Source organism: Caloenas nicobarica, chromosome Z, assembly GCF_036013445.1.
Source record: "Caloenas nicobarica isolate bCalNic1 chromosome Z, bCalNic1.hap1, whole genome shotgun sequence".
NCBI lineage: Eukaryota > Metazoa > Chordata > Aves > Columbiformes > Columbidae > Caloenas > Caloenas nicobarica.
In genome coordinates this window covers 86,043,683-86,057,125 of record NC_088284.1, presented here as the reverse complement: position 1 = coordinate 86,057,125, position 13,443 = coordinate 86,043,683, and the positions used below count along the sequence as shown (strand labels likewise).

Genomic DNA, 13,443 nt, shown 5'->3' with positions numbered 1-13,443 from the left:
ATAATACGCTAGCTATTCTACAAGATAGTTCAAATTCCCTTGTTTCAACATCTTCAGCACAGAATTTACTAACTAGCTCTTTTTACTGAATCATAACGTATTTTCTTGATTAATGCAATTAGTAGATTCTTCTTTATTTACGGCATTTTCTTTATCCAGCATATAAATTGTTTCTTTAAAAAAAAAATCCCAATCCAAAAAAGTTCACAGAACAATTTTTGCCCTGTCACTGTTTACGGTGGAAGAAAACCATGACTAACAGGAAAAGGGATCAAGCCTCAAACCTGCTTTACAACATATTTTTGTATTGCAAAAGGAGATGGTACTACAAAGTAACAACAGGAGTTGTCATGAACTACCCTTGGCCTTGGTAGCTATGGACCATCACCACATTCCATAGTAGAGACTGGAGACACCAGCAAGAGACCACAAGCAACTGGGAACTAGCACATGAGTTACTAATTATTTACTGGTAAAATTTTTGATGTAATAGTATCCAGCAGCCTAATTCACAGATACAGAAACTCAAGAATTTTTCCTTCTTTCACCATCCCTACACAGAGGTTACACAGTACTGAGGTACATACTCCAGCACAAGACCAAATGTAAGTCAAATGCAAGTATTTCCCCTCACTGAAAACATTTGCTTCTCAGTATTACTGACATGCCACATTCAAGAATTCTACCAGGCCATTAAGAGCTGTAAGATAAGAAAACCTCAGTTTGGGATCCTCACACTTTTGCAAATGGAGGCTGTACTGAAACATCTTCCTGTGACAGAGGTAATTAAAAAAAAATAAGGTAGATTAAATCTCTGTATGTATATACATAAACACACAGAGAGAACACAAGACACCCCTGACTTCATTATATGATTTGTAAATGCCAATGCACAGCTGTCTTTTTTTTTTTTTGGACATACAGCAGATTCTATGAATTCTATTATAGGCCACATGAATGCACCAAATGATTTTCCTCAGTTGTCTGTTCAATGGGGACAAAGAGTGTATTATTCACAGGTAACAAGAGGGATGATATAAAAGCTGGGCAAGAAGGATGTGGTTCATTAAGGGAAGAACTAAAGAACTCATTAAGGTGCACTGTGAGGCACAGCAGCTTTGCAAATGTTCTCTGATGTGCCAGTAATGCCATAACAGATACCCAAGTAAACTAGTTAATTAGTTTTCCCTCACATTAACATTGGTTTCAGTGTCATTCAAGCTGTGGTCATTTACAATTTCAAAAACATACTTGATCCTTTCTACAAATCACACAAGAAGCCTGGTACCCAAACACTCTTCTGTGGGTGCCTCAACATCTTCCAACAAACACAGAACAGCATTCTAGCAAGAACACTGGAAACCAAAGCATTGTTTGTTTTAATAACACAACACCGTTATTTACCTTAGTAGTGTGACAGGCAGCCATTCTGCTAGGAAGTTTCCATATCATTTTTCAGGCAATGTTAAAAATACTTTTTTAAGAGGATGCTAGTTAACTGATGCATCCCACATTTAAACTCTTACCACCCAAGCAGTCTACCAAATCATTTCCACCACCAGCAGCATGAAGACGGAGTGCATTGTGACACCTCATACATATTTAATAATAGCCTGATAGGCTGTCATTAACATCAAACAGCAATCTAAGTTTGCTACATTAAACATGATCCCTGTGTTAAGAGGACAATCACAAAGTGCCTCCAAGATCGAGCCTGTAAGAAATACCCACCAACTTGGACAAGGTGTAATGAGGCCAACTGCACTGCGGAAGTCATTATTCACACACAGGATTTAAAATTTAAAAAAAAAAAAAAAAAAAAAGTGGGAGAAAAAGAAAAAGCTTCAATGGGTCATAAGACCAGACATGCCACAAGGCAATCTGTCACAGAGTACTCATATTAATAACTGTTGTGTCAAAACTGAACATTCAAAAGAAAAGACAAACCTTCCTTTATGTCTTATGAAATGTAAACCCACCGAATGAATAATTCATGAGATGAAAAAAAAATATCAGATTTGGATATAAATATTAACAGAATGCTGTCAGCATGTTTAGAAGCAAATTTTGACTGTCCTACCTTACAATTATCAATTTAGAAGGGAAAATTCTTCAAAAGCTAAAAAAAACCCACCAACCCAAATCAGTATGAAAGCCATTAATGACAAAATTACCATTGTCTATTCATGTAGGTCCTAAGCAGGACAGCAGAACTCTGTTCTGTGCCCAGCTGTTGCTGAGCAAAGGCTAATTGACTGGCATTATCTGTTCCCAGAGTTACGCTGTGCTGACAACAATAACCTTGGTGTGCACACAAGAAAGTACATCAGGGGACATCCTGAAACCAAGACCTACTAGAAAAAGGGCAGAAAAAGAAGGGCAGTGGTTGTCAGATGACAAACAAAAATCAAAAAAGTTAGTTAAAAGCTAACATATTTTTCAGAACACAACTTTGTACAACAGGTCTTGGATAAATTTTTCTGATTAGGTAAAGAACAAATATTGTAAAACGGCAAAACAAAGCAATTAACCCATAATGCACAGCCACATATCAGTAAGTTTACTGCATGTGATTTCAACCCAATATAAAAATATATTTTCAGAATGTTTGTTAGTCTCAAGATAAAGGAGTATTTAACCAGACCTATAAAACAATGCAGTTATTTCCATTTTAAACTTTATTTTGTTTGCTAAAGTGGTTAGCAGTTGAAGTTCAAGGTCTAGAGCAGGGGTGTCAAACGCATTTTCACCAGGGGCCGCATCAGCCTCACGGTTGCCTTCAAAGGGCCAAATGTAATTTTGGGACTGTATAAGTGTCGGAGTAGTTACATTTATACAGCTATCCTTCTCTGCTTTCACTACTAGTATAGATAATAGAATATTGGAACACAGAACACAATTGTGCCAAAAATCAGGGGTGCCATCAAAATGGATTGATCGAAATGGAGGTGACAATGCTTTTCTTTATGCTTTTGCTCCTCTCCCCAGCACTAATATAATTTCAGTCTAGTTATGTCCCCATCTGCACTTACATTCTGGGCAACAGTGTTAAAAATACTTACATAAGCACCAATATTGGACACACATCTAAAAAATTGAGTCCAAGCACTCCACTTTCCTCCACAGTTCCCAATATTTTCACTGTGTTTCACCAAAGAAGTTAAATGTTACAAGCGTTTATTTTTTTTTTTTAAAGTTAATGCCTACCTTTATCATTCTAGAGAGATCTCCAGCATCAGCTAATTCCAACACTATGTTCAGTTCGTTGTCTTCAATGAATGAGGCATAATATTTAATTACATTTGGATGATTCAGTTGCTAAGAAAGCAGAATAATAATGCACATTTTAGTGTGGAGCACATCTTATATTTTAAAAAGGATATATGAAGCATTCTTATGTATATCTATTTCAGTACAATGCAATGAGAAGCATTTATAGATAAACATTTTGCAAGAACACAATGGCATTTTAGGATCAACATGATGACTGAAGTTGCAATTTTAGAGGAATTTTGCTTCAATGTATCTATGCAATAGCATGCTAAACTGTTATCTGAAACAACAGTCAATTTTTAAAATCAGTACTTTACTGTACACGGGACACAGTTATTTACAATACCTGTGGTTTTAGCAGAAATTTCTACTCGAAAAGTTACCTATTTTTCTATAGGATTTACTTCCCAACATTATTTTTTAAAGTAATGAAGACTACAAAATTCGTTAAGTGAAGCTTATGAAAACGCTACACAGACAACAGTGGACACCTCAAATATATCTATGAAAAACTTTATGTACTTTGACGATGGCTGCACATTTTTAAACAAATATTTTACCTTAAGAAGATCTATTTCTTTGATGCAGTCAGCACGGGCTTTGGCATCCATTAAATCAAATATCTATACACAACAGATAAGACATTTTTATTAAGTGATAAAAATATAGCAAATTGAATGATCATTGTCATTATTTCATAGCACTCATAGAGCAACTTGAGTTATGCATTTCATGGCAAGACGTAACACTGCAGTAAGAAATATTCCTAATGCTCCGATGTACTGATTCACTGCTATGTTGCTTTTAGCTCCCTCGTAGGAAACAAGTTCCTCGTAAGAACAAGTTTTCCAATGACTTAATTGCCACCTCCGCATGTCTGTTCAAACACACAGCAATAGTTCAGCACATTGTCTTCAAGCTGGTTCTAATCCAAATGTCAGCTTCCTCTCCCATTCCTGCCACACATTACCACAAACTGATTCTTTCTAGTACTGAGTATTCCTTTTTTTTCCTACTCTCTTGCCACAGTCTTCCTTTTCTACTCCAAATAACACATCCACTTTTACTCTCTCAGGATCAAAACTTCACTGTCACCTCCAATTCTTTCTCTCCCATTTCCTCCCCTTCAGCAAGAAAAGAAGTGATTTGGGTTCTGTAATTTGTTTACTAGAGCACTTTTTCCTAAGCCCTCATCTGTCACCTTGACTTTTACAGCCTTTTACAGTTCAACATCTCTGCTCTTCATTTTTTTCCCACCTCCCATCTGTTCCAAATTACTTTGCAATATATCTCATTTTGCCTCCTCCAGTTAACCACATTACTTTCCACTAATCTAGATTTTTGTTTGGAGTATTTTCTTCCTGCTATTAGAGTTCTTATCCACATTCTACACACCTATATTTGATCTAATATCTTTCTTTTTCACTTTTTTTTTTTTTAAACCACCTTCGGGTTCCCTTCTCGCTTCACTTTCTCAGATGTGCATCTCCGTACACTGCCACCAACTATTCCCCTTAGAAATGACCAAAATGGACCAATATTCCTTCAAGGAACCCTTCCTCTCTCATTTGCCATTACTTTCTGAAGGGAAAAAAAAAAAAAGCCACAACACACACACAACCAACACACCACACTCAGCAACTCCTGTGTGGTCTGCTTATTACATTTTGAGCTATCCAGAAGAATAATAGAGACACACTATGAGTTTTAGTAATAGCCACAATATTTATGAGATTACCTTTTCCAGTTACACCTTTTCAATGCACACCATTTCTTTCCAGATAGTCTCCAGGAAAAGATGTATTATATGCTGTGAAGATCACTGGTACCTGCTTCCATCAGATCAAATGATCAAAAACTCAACAGCTGACAACTTCCATTTCATATCTTGCCACCAACTCCAGAAACAAAAACAATGATTAACAGCACTTGGAGTACTGAATGTCTGCAAGGAGGACACCTCTAAAACTGACTGCGTAACTGTCCATGTGAATCACACCTTTTTTCAGTCTCCCCAAAGAAGTTCAGACAAATCATGAAGTCCACATCTGATCTGCTAAACCTCAGTTTCATTTTCTATGTCACTACGCACGAGTTTGTCATTCCTTTAACGAACTGAAAGGAGAAGTCTAGAGACTTCACCCATGGAGAGCACAGTCCTCACGGAGCACACGTGCTCTTCACTAGTCACTGCTTCCCTGCAGACATCCGTGCTCTGTCTTCAGAGATAACAGAAGAAAAAAAACAGCCTGAAGTGGATACAAGATTCACTTTTTGACAAAAAGACAACTGCGAGTCAAGAACTGAAATGCCAGGCATGTAGATAGGAAGAAGAACGACAGGGGGAGAAGGAAAGAAAGAATACAAAACTACTTACAAGAAAGGGAATAAGCCATCTCACTACTTGTATATTAATGGCAGAACAATGGGAAATAGACTGAGCTACAAGCAGTTATTCAAGGAGAAGACTGGGGGGGGAGTTAACAGAAACACAGCAGAGTAAGTCACAAGAAAGGAATGCTAACACTAGAAACTAAAGCAATTTCTAACGTAGCAGAAGAAAAAAGGTAGTACTGAGTAAATACACTGATGGAAAAGACAGAAAGGATAGTTTATGAATTAAGGTTGTGAACTTAGTGAAGGCGATGAAACAGCCCACATCTGTTACAGATCTCAACTCTGAATGAAAAAACATGGTTCTTTAATCGTTTTGACAATGGACTGAAGTCCTAGGATTTGGTTCAGTCACGAAGGACTGTAATGATTTTTCTAGGAAACACTTAGGAAAGCTCTATGTATGAGAGGTAGCACACGAGCTGAGGAAGTACTGAGAGGGCATGAGATCATAATCCTCTTTGTCTGTAACCTACCAGACCAGCAAGTGGAAAATTTTATACCCCCTCTCCCAAAAACAATCAATGAAAGTGTGTAGTGGGAAGCAGGGAAAAAAAGGGGACAGGTATAGAGGAACATCTTGAAGCTTCATGCTTTTGCTAAGTTCAAGATAATAGCAAGATAAGAACATTCCTTATAAAGGATATGGAAATTAGATATAGACAGAGAACTCCAAACACACTAGTGAACCTAATCAGAGTTGCAGACAGAATTTTAGATTGAGAATTGTACACAAGATTGACAATTGTACACAATTGTATCTAACTTGCAATATTTGAAGAAATTACCCGAAGCACAATTTAAAGATTCAAAACCAAACAAGTTTCACTGTATGAAAAAACAGGGCAGTTTGCACCTGTTAATGACTGTTTCAACATGCCAAGAGGCACATTAACTTACCTATGCCAGGAGTGTTTCCCTACACGCCTAAACAAGCAAATTTTGTGAGCAAATTTTTTTTTTTAATAAGCTATGCCTCTGACAGGTACATAAATCAGTACCTCTCATAGAGGAACAACAAAACGAAAATAAAGCCCTAGGCTCAGGACTGTGAAAGATCTAGAATCAAGGCACAGGAAAGAAAGGTAAAATTTTGTTTGTGTACTCCGGTTGGTATTTCCAGTATTTCTAATTTGTTATTAAACAGCCTGGAATAGACTAGACCAAGCAACCACTCTCATGAAAGGACCAACTCAAGTTTTATAAACATGACGCCCTATACTTTTGCTACACTTCATATGGCAGAGTGGCAAACTTGTCACAGCTTCAGATAAACTGAATATTTCGACCTGAGCGACGTAAAGCAATACAGAAAAACTGAGTGTTTTGATCATTACAAACAGAAAGACAGACAATCTGAAGATTTACTCTGTATCATTCTTGAGGTTCTCCGTTAGACTTTGGTCTGGATCTAACCTCAAAAGACTATAAGTAGCATTTCCAAGAAATCCAGAATTTCAGTTTTAGCTCCTCCAACAATAAGATTTGGAAAAAAACCAACCAAAACCAAACCAAACCAAACACACACAACCCAAATCAAAAGGAAAAAAAAACAACACCCAATCCTCCAATCCTCAGCCTTTGAAGAACCTCTGAAGAGACCTATCATACTAGATTCAAACAGCTTGCAGAGATTTTCTTTCTGAATAGATTATCTTTCCATTTTGCCAACTGCTGCAGTTCAGATCAGAGTCCTCTAGTGTAATAAGCCATGTCAGCTCACAAGGAGGCCACTGTAAATACAATGAGAAAACCTCCATGCTTCATCACCACAAGATGACTCAACCCTGAAGAACGTTTTACACTGAAAAACGGAAGTCACAACGAAAGACTTTAAGAGCTTAAGAACATCCTTTCAAGTGCATGTCAAAATCCAACAAGGCTCTTGGCAGCAGTCAGGAGGCCAGTTGTACAGGAGCTGCCGCAGACCAGATGACCACGCAGGAGAAGCTGCCCTTCGCTTCTGATTTACTGCTAGCTGGCCAATGTGAAGAGATGTCCGTACCTCCATCCCAGCTGTAACAGTTTGTAGCTTTGCAAGGAGACTATCTTCAGCTACTATCATTCAGCAAGCCAGCCTGAAAGGTCAGCAGCTTGTGCTCCCTCCTCTCTGGCAGGTGTGTTGCACAGATTTATCCCGCACACACACAGTTTGTAGCCCTATAATTTAAAAAAAAAAAAAAAACACACACACACAGAGAAAACCCACAACCCAAAAAACAAAAACCTTCTATGTTTTGGCTGGACTTCTCTTGCCCTGAACTTATTTTTTGAGCTCATATTTCGCTAAGGCAGCACATCCTTTGCAGCCAAGAGACTTAACTGTTATGAAGTCATTACAGTCAGATGACTTACGCCTAACTTGATTTTTAGATTCAGCTCAGCTTTGTGCAACTGCACGGTCTTAAGAAAATTATAGAAGATACAATAAAGGTTTAACAAAACCAGTGTGATTAACATCAGTAAACTTTTGGGCCAACACAAAGCATCAGCAACTGACTGCTTGAAAGCAGCCGGCACATCCCACATCGAGCCACCAGCAGCATCCTCCTCCCAGCAGAGCTCAGGAAACTGGAAGAGTGACGTGAAGAAGCTTGTGGACATTGATTATTGGGAACGAGCAGTAATTAGACTAGAAGTGCTAGCATCACTGTAATTGGCTAGCAATAAAAACTGCTGCATTTTGATTAGACTTCTAGGGCATTAATTAGACTAATAATAAATCATAATTCTTAACTCCACTTACGAGGTCAGGATGACAGGGTAATTCAGGTTGGAGGTGTGTTTCTCCGGTCAGCACAAATTGCACAGTGTAATACACTCTTATTTAAAATTTTAATTATTTTTCCCCAATTTCTATTTTCAAGGACTATGATAAGATTAACATTTCTACAAAGGAATTATGTTTGCTGAGGAAAACCTAATAATAAAAAGATCTAATATAATTTTTGCTTATGATGTGCCAGTTTTCATGAAGAGTGTAATAAAAAAAAAATCTCACTGAGGTAAGCACTATACCTTAGTTAGCAATTACTGTGAAAACTGAAAACAATTAGGCAAATACAGCTGAAGATACTTAAGATAACATTTTTAAAGCCCTTAGCAATTTTCTTCCAGTTAGCAAGAGCAATAAGTGAAACAAAAAGTCCATTTTTAGCTCTCAGTTTCTCATCTCCTGCTGCAATCAACAACATAAAAAGGAAGAGAAGAAGGACAAGCACACATTGATACTTATTCCAAAATATTCCCCTCTGTGTGGTAAACAACTAAAGGGATCTCTGGCAACTTTGCACTGAATCACTTCTCCAGTACCCTCACGTGGGTGTAATGACAATTTTTTTTTTCAGCATTCTAGAAATATCAGTTCTACATACTGCCAAGAGATATGGATATTTTTAGCATAGTTTTTAAACTATTGTAAGATACTCAACAAAAAGGTTGCAATACATGAAATCGGCTTCCTGAGTAAAGCTCTTACATACGTGCTCACACATGCAAACAGAGCTCCTGAACGAGTATGTGCATAGGAAGGAGGTTTAGGAACATGTTGGTAAACACCAGGCCTTGGCTTCTAAGTGTAGACTGTACCTGATCAATTACCAGCAGCCAATTTAACTCATCATCTGAAGTGACACGCCCAGTTGGGAATCTACTTGATTCCTCTTGCTCTAAAGTCCATCACTGTTTCAAGTTTTCTTTTTCAGTATTGAAAAGGACAAAGGTCTTTCCAACCTCACCATTTAAACGACAATTTAACCTATTTCTGTTCGAAATTCTGTATAAAATAAAAATACCAAAAAGTATTTCCAAAGCAAAATGCAAACGTGACTGCTGTAACATAAGCCTACAGACAAGCAAGCAAAATGAAGACTTGAATGCACATAAATATTAAGAGATATGGTACTGCATAGGAACAATGAGCATTAGAGTATTTTGGCACCACAGCACTGCTGTGCTGAGACAACAGAGCTTCATAAAGTGTGAAATTACAAGTCTTTTCTTAAGATTAATTATCTCTAATTCAGGCCTAAAGTAGCAATCCACTGACAATGCATAATGAATAATGAATGGAAGTGCTAGATAAAAGAATTCATTGTCTGAATCTCTAACATCAGGGTCTCCAGTTTTGGAATGAAAGAGAAGGTGGAACAATGTAAGGCAGAAATGTAATGAATCTCGAATTTTGTTGAAATACGCTGTTTCATATAAAAGTTTAAAATTTTGAGTAGCTAAGTTATACTTTAAAATAGCTCATAAAGTGAACTCGTATAACCTTACAGTCACTGACTTTAGATATTTACAACTCTTTTGCCCTCTGAGGCTTTTTTAACGAGCGTTTATTCCATTATCTAGCAGTTTCTTACTTCCCCCTTGGAAGCGACCAGTAGAGCGCTCATGGCTCAGAAGGCCACACGGTACCTCAGGGTTCTGTCACACGGGTTACGTGGGGTGGCAGTGGCAGAGATGTGCTGCTCCTTCCTCAGGCACGATCTTTCAGTATAGTTTGGCCCTCAGACTTAACACATGTCCAGAAACTCATCTAGAAGCTCTCCAAACTTATGCTGCTACCTTCACAGTTTATCTGTGGTTGATCTTTCCTGACGTTTCTTTGACTCAAAGTGTAGTGAAAGTGAAGTAATGAAGATTTGGGTTTTAATTCTGGTTTTATTTCAGTAATATTTCAACAGCATCTCAAATGTAGTTCCATGCAAAAACAGAGAACCTAATTATCATAAATACCCCTTCCTTAATTAAAAGAAGGCAAACCACACATGATCAAGCACAAAGGGTACAAGGAGAAGACCCAACAGACAATTATGTGTATTCTGCTGGTTAAATTACTAGAAAGAAACTGCAAATTAAACAGTTTTCACTCCATTACACATCCTACTGGAAACCAAATCAATAATACTACTTCTTCCTGCTAACTGGACTCAGTGGCAACTACAAATTCAGAAAGACTGGTTTCTGTCACCATCTGCTTGTCCTTCCTCCCACAGCATCTTACTGCCATTTGCTTCTGCTCACATTGAGTTCCACAAACATGCATTTTGTACACATTAATATAACATTTATCAATATTGTACATATTTCAGCCAAATAAAATTTTAATAGCAGAAAATAAACATTCTTGTTGGAAAGCTTCTAAGAACTCAAAACTGGCAATCCTTTTGGAACAAATAATGGCCAGAGATGCGGTAACTCTTGAAGAGAGGATAAGTGAAGAATTCTAAGTCACATCAGACCATGAAGGTAGAAACAAACATGGGGAACCACTGACTGAATACACATAAAGAGAACAGCTGTACACACACTCCAGCCAGGAAAACAAAACGGGGAGGGGGTGGAACAGACACAACTTGCAAGATCAGAGAAGAAGGCATATAGTAGTTAAGATGTGAGATGAGAAAGGGCAGAAAAATGGGAAAATACAGGAAAGTCCAGATCTCAGCTATGTTATTTAAAACTAAGTACAGCATTTAGAGACACAGGCTCAACGTGGAGATGCAGAAAGTAGAATCCATGCACAGGTCTAAAATAAAGAGAAGAGAGCCTCTCCCTTGTAAAGAAGCATTCCTCCCGTTTCATCTATGCTGAGTTTCCATTAATGAGGAATCAGAAAAAAAAAAAAAAAAGGCAGGATTTTAATTTGAATAAAAGAAAACATGACTGAAATTAAAAGCAAGCAGCACTATCACAGAGCAGACGCAAAAGAGCTCCTCAGAAAAGCAATCACTTCTCACCAAAAGACATCTAGGAAAACAAATTTTACAGTGAAATTAAGCATTGTGACTATATTTAACAAAAGTATTTCTAGGGAATCTTAGAGAAGGTCACAGAAGTAAAGTAAAAATTACAACGGTCTTCTGTTCAGATGGAACAGCTTTACATGTGAACTATGCAATCTGAAATGGCTGTGCCAAGTGTTATGTGCTGCCATGAGCCTTTCGAACTCCAGGTAATATTTCATCGCACAATTAGGAATCTTTTTTCCCCTTACAGGTTAACCAAATCTCACTTTCCATTCAAATAATACTTCTACATACATTCAGCCTTCATAAGGAAAGTGATTTCACATAGCACAGAACATAGCCCCTCCTGACATAACACTAGGCAATAACATTCAATAGAAAACCAACAGCACATGTTAGATAACTTAAGACAATCGGAACAGTATCAGGATAAAGCCATTTGGGAGAGCCACAACTCTTTAACCCTATTTCCTACTAATCACCAAGTATATCCTTAGGAATTCATTAAATGAATCAATAAAAATTAAACAAGAAAGCTTTTCTGCTGTAGAAACTATCACCTGTATATGGACAGCACTATGTCTTCACGAGCTGAAGAAAATCTTTCATCAAATTGGTAAATCTGATGTGAAAATACAGCTATACATACTGACTTTTGAAATACTGTTACAAGTATGCATGCTATAATGCCTCTGTATTCTTAATGCAAGCACAGTTATAAAAATTTCATAGTTAACAGTGAGACGCTGGACTTTATGACTTTCTTCAAGTACCCAGGCATTCCACATCTACTTAATTGACATGCATTTCAAGTTACATTTGACCTTTTTTAGTTTCTCACGCACTGAAAATGAAGGAAGAATTAGCCTAATGTTTTAAGACTGTTGATCAAAGCTCTTAGAATATATTTCAGCTTTTGAAGTAGTATTTATCTGGCAGTTTTCCCAGAAGGGGGAACCAAGCCTCTTTTTTTATGACTGCCAGGACTAGCCCTGCCTCCTGGTGCCGCAGAGCACAGGAAATCACAGAAATGGAACAGCAAGTCAAGGTACGACAGAAATTTACAGTGCATGCATTAGCACAGCAAAAAGAAAATTATTAAAATCCAGAAACGCTACAAAATAACCTATGAAATCTGACACATATTGTTTTGCAATATATAAAGGTAACAAAAAACCCCTTCAAAACTGATGGAAGTACTCCTTCAAGTAATGCACTAAACATATCTCAAGAGATCAGAAATGAAATGAAAGTTTTAGTTTCGATTTCAAAACTAAACACACATTGCCAAGGAATTTTCAAAACAAATCTAGCAGAGAATTTGTCTTAAAACAAACACCTCTGAGCAGCTCCAAACAAAAAGACAATGGAAATAATACTGGATGGAGCCTTAGCTCAAGCTGCCTTTTGCCTGTGTGACAACAAAAAAGCAGGAGTTTTTCATTTAAACTGTTACTTCTGGTTTAAATATTTTAAAAGTTGCTAACTGCAAAGACAAAATATCTGAACAAATAATCAACCCATTTCTTACACTAAAATTTACAAGGGCTTGTTTCTTGGCCACAGTAACTTAACCAGCTTGCTGCTCTTCCATCTTCTGTGACAGAACTGCTGTTTCGCTACCAGCTAAGCTGCAAATCTTGGAAATATTCCGGGTGCTCAATAAAATATTTGGAACAATTCGATTCACTTAATTCCTTGGTGCAATCACGTTTAGTTACTATACATGGTCCTGCATACAGATATATAGTATTCATCAACACGATAATACGAATTTGGTTGTATCCTGAAATCTGAAGGAAACACTGGGCTGTATATTCAAGAACAGTTTTAGCTTATATTTGTTTCAGATAATTTTCAGTCCTTTGAAACAGCAATTCCTTTCAACTATTACAAGTTTGACTACATATACACCTTATTTGATTTATGCACTTTTGAAGCATGATTATTACCTGAAAAATTACTTACAGACGTTTATTTAATAAAAAGTACATGAATTTGCATAATATATTATCACATTAGA

At 37.2% G+C, this 13,443-nt stretch overlaps 1 protein-coding gene across 3 annotated transcripts in view; it reads right to left on the bottom strand.

Annotated features, from left to right (window-relative positions):
• The window catches only part of NEK7 (NIMA related kinase 7), a 75,388-nt gene that overhangs the window by 41,335 nt on the left and 20,610 nt on the right, over positions 1 to 13,443 (bottom strand). For 2 of the 3 annotated variants that reach the window (XM_065656275.1, XM_065656276.1), the window contains exons 4-5: positions 3,834 to 3,896; positions 3,208 to 3,318 (exon numbers count right to left, since the gene is read on the bottom strand). The exons of the other annotated variant lie outside the window; for it this stretch is intronic. In XM_065656275.1, the coding sequence (XP_065512347.1) occupies positions 3,208 to 3,318; positions 3,834 to 3,896 (174 nt within the window). The remainder of the gene's footprint in view (positions 1 to 3,207; positions 3,319 to 3,833; positions 3,897 to 13,443) is intronic. 3 annotated transcript variants of the gene reach the window in all.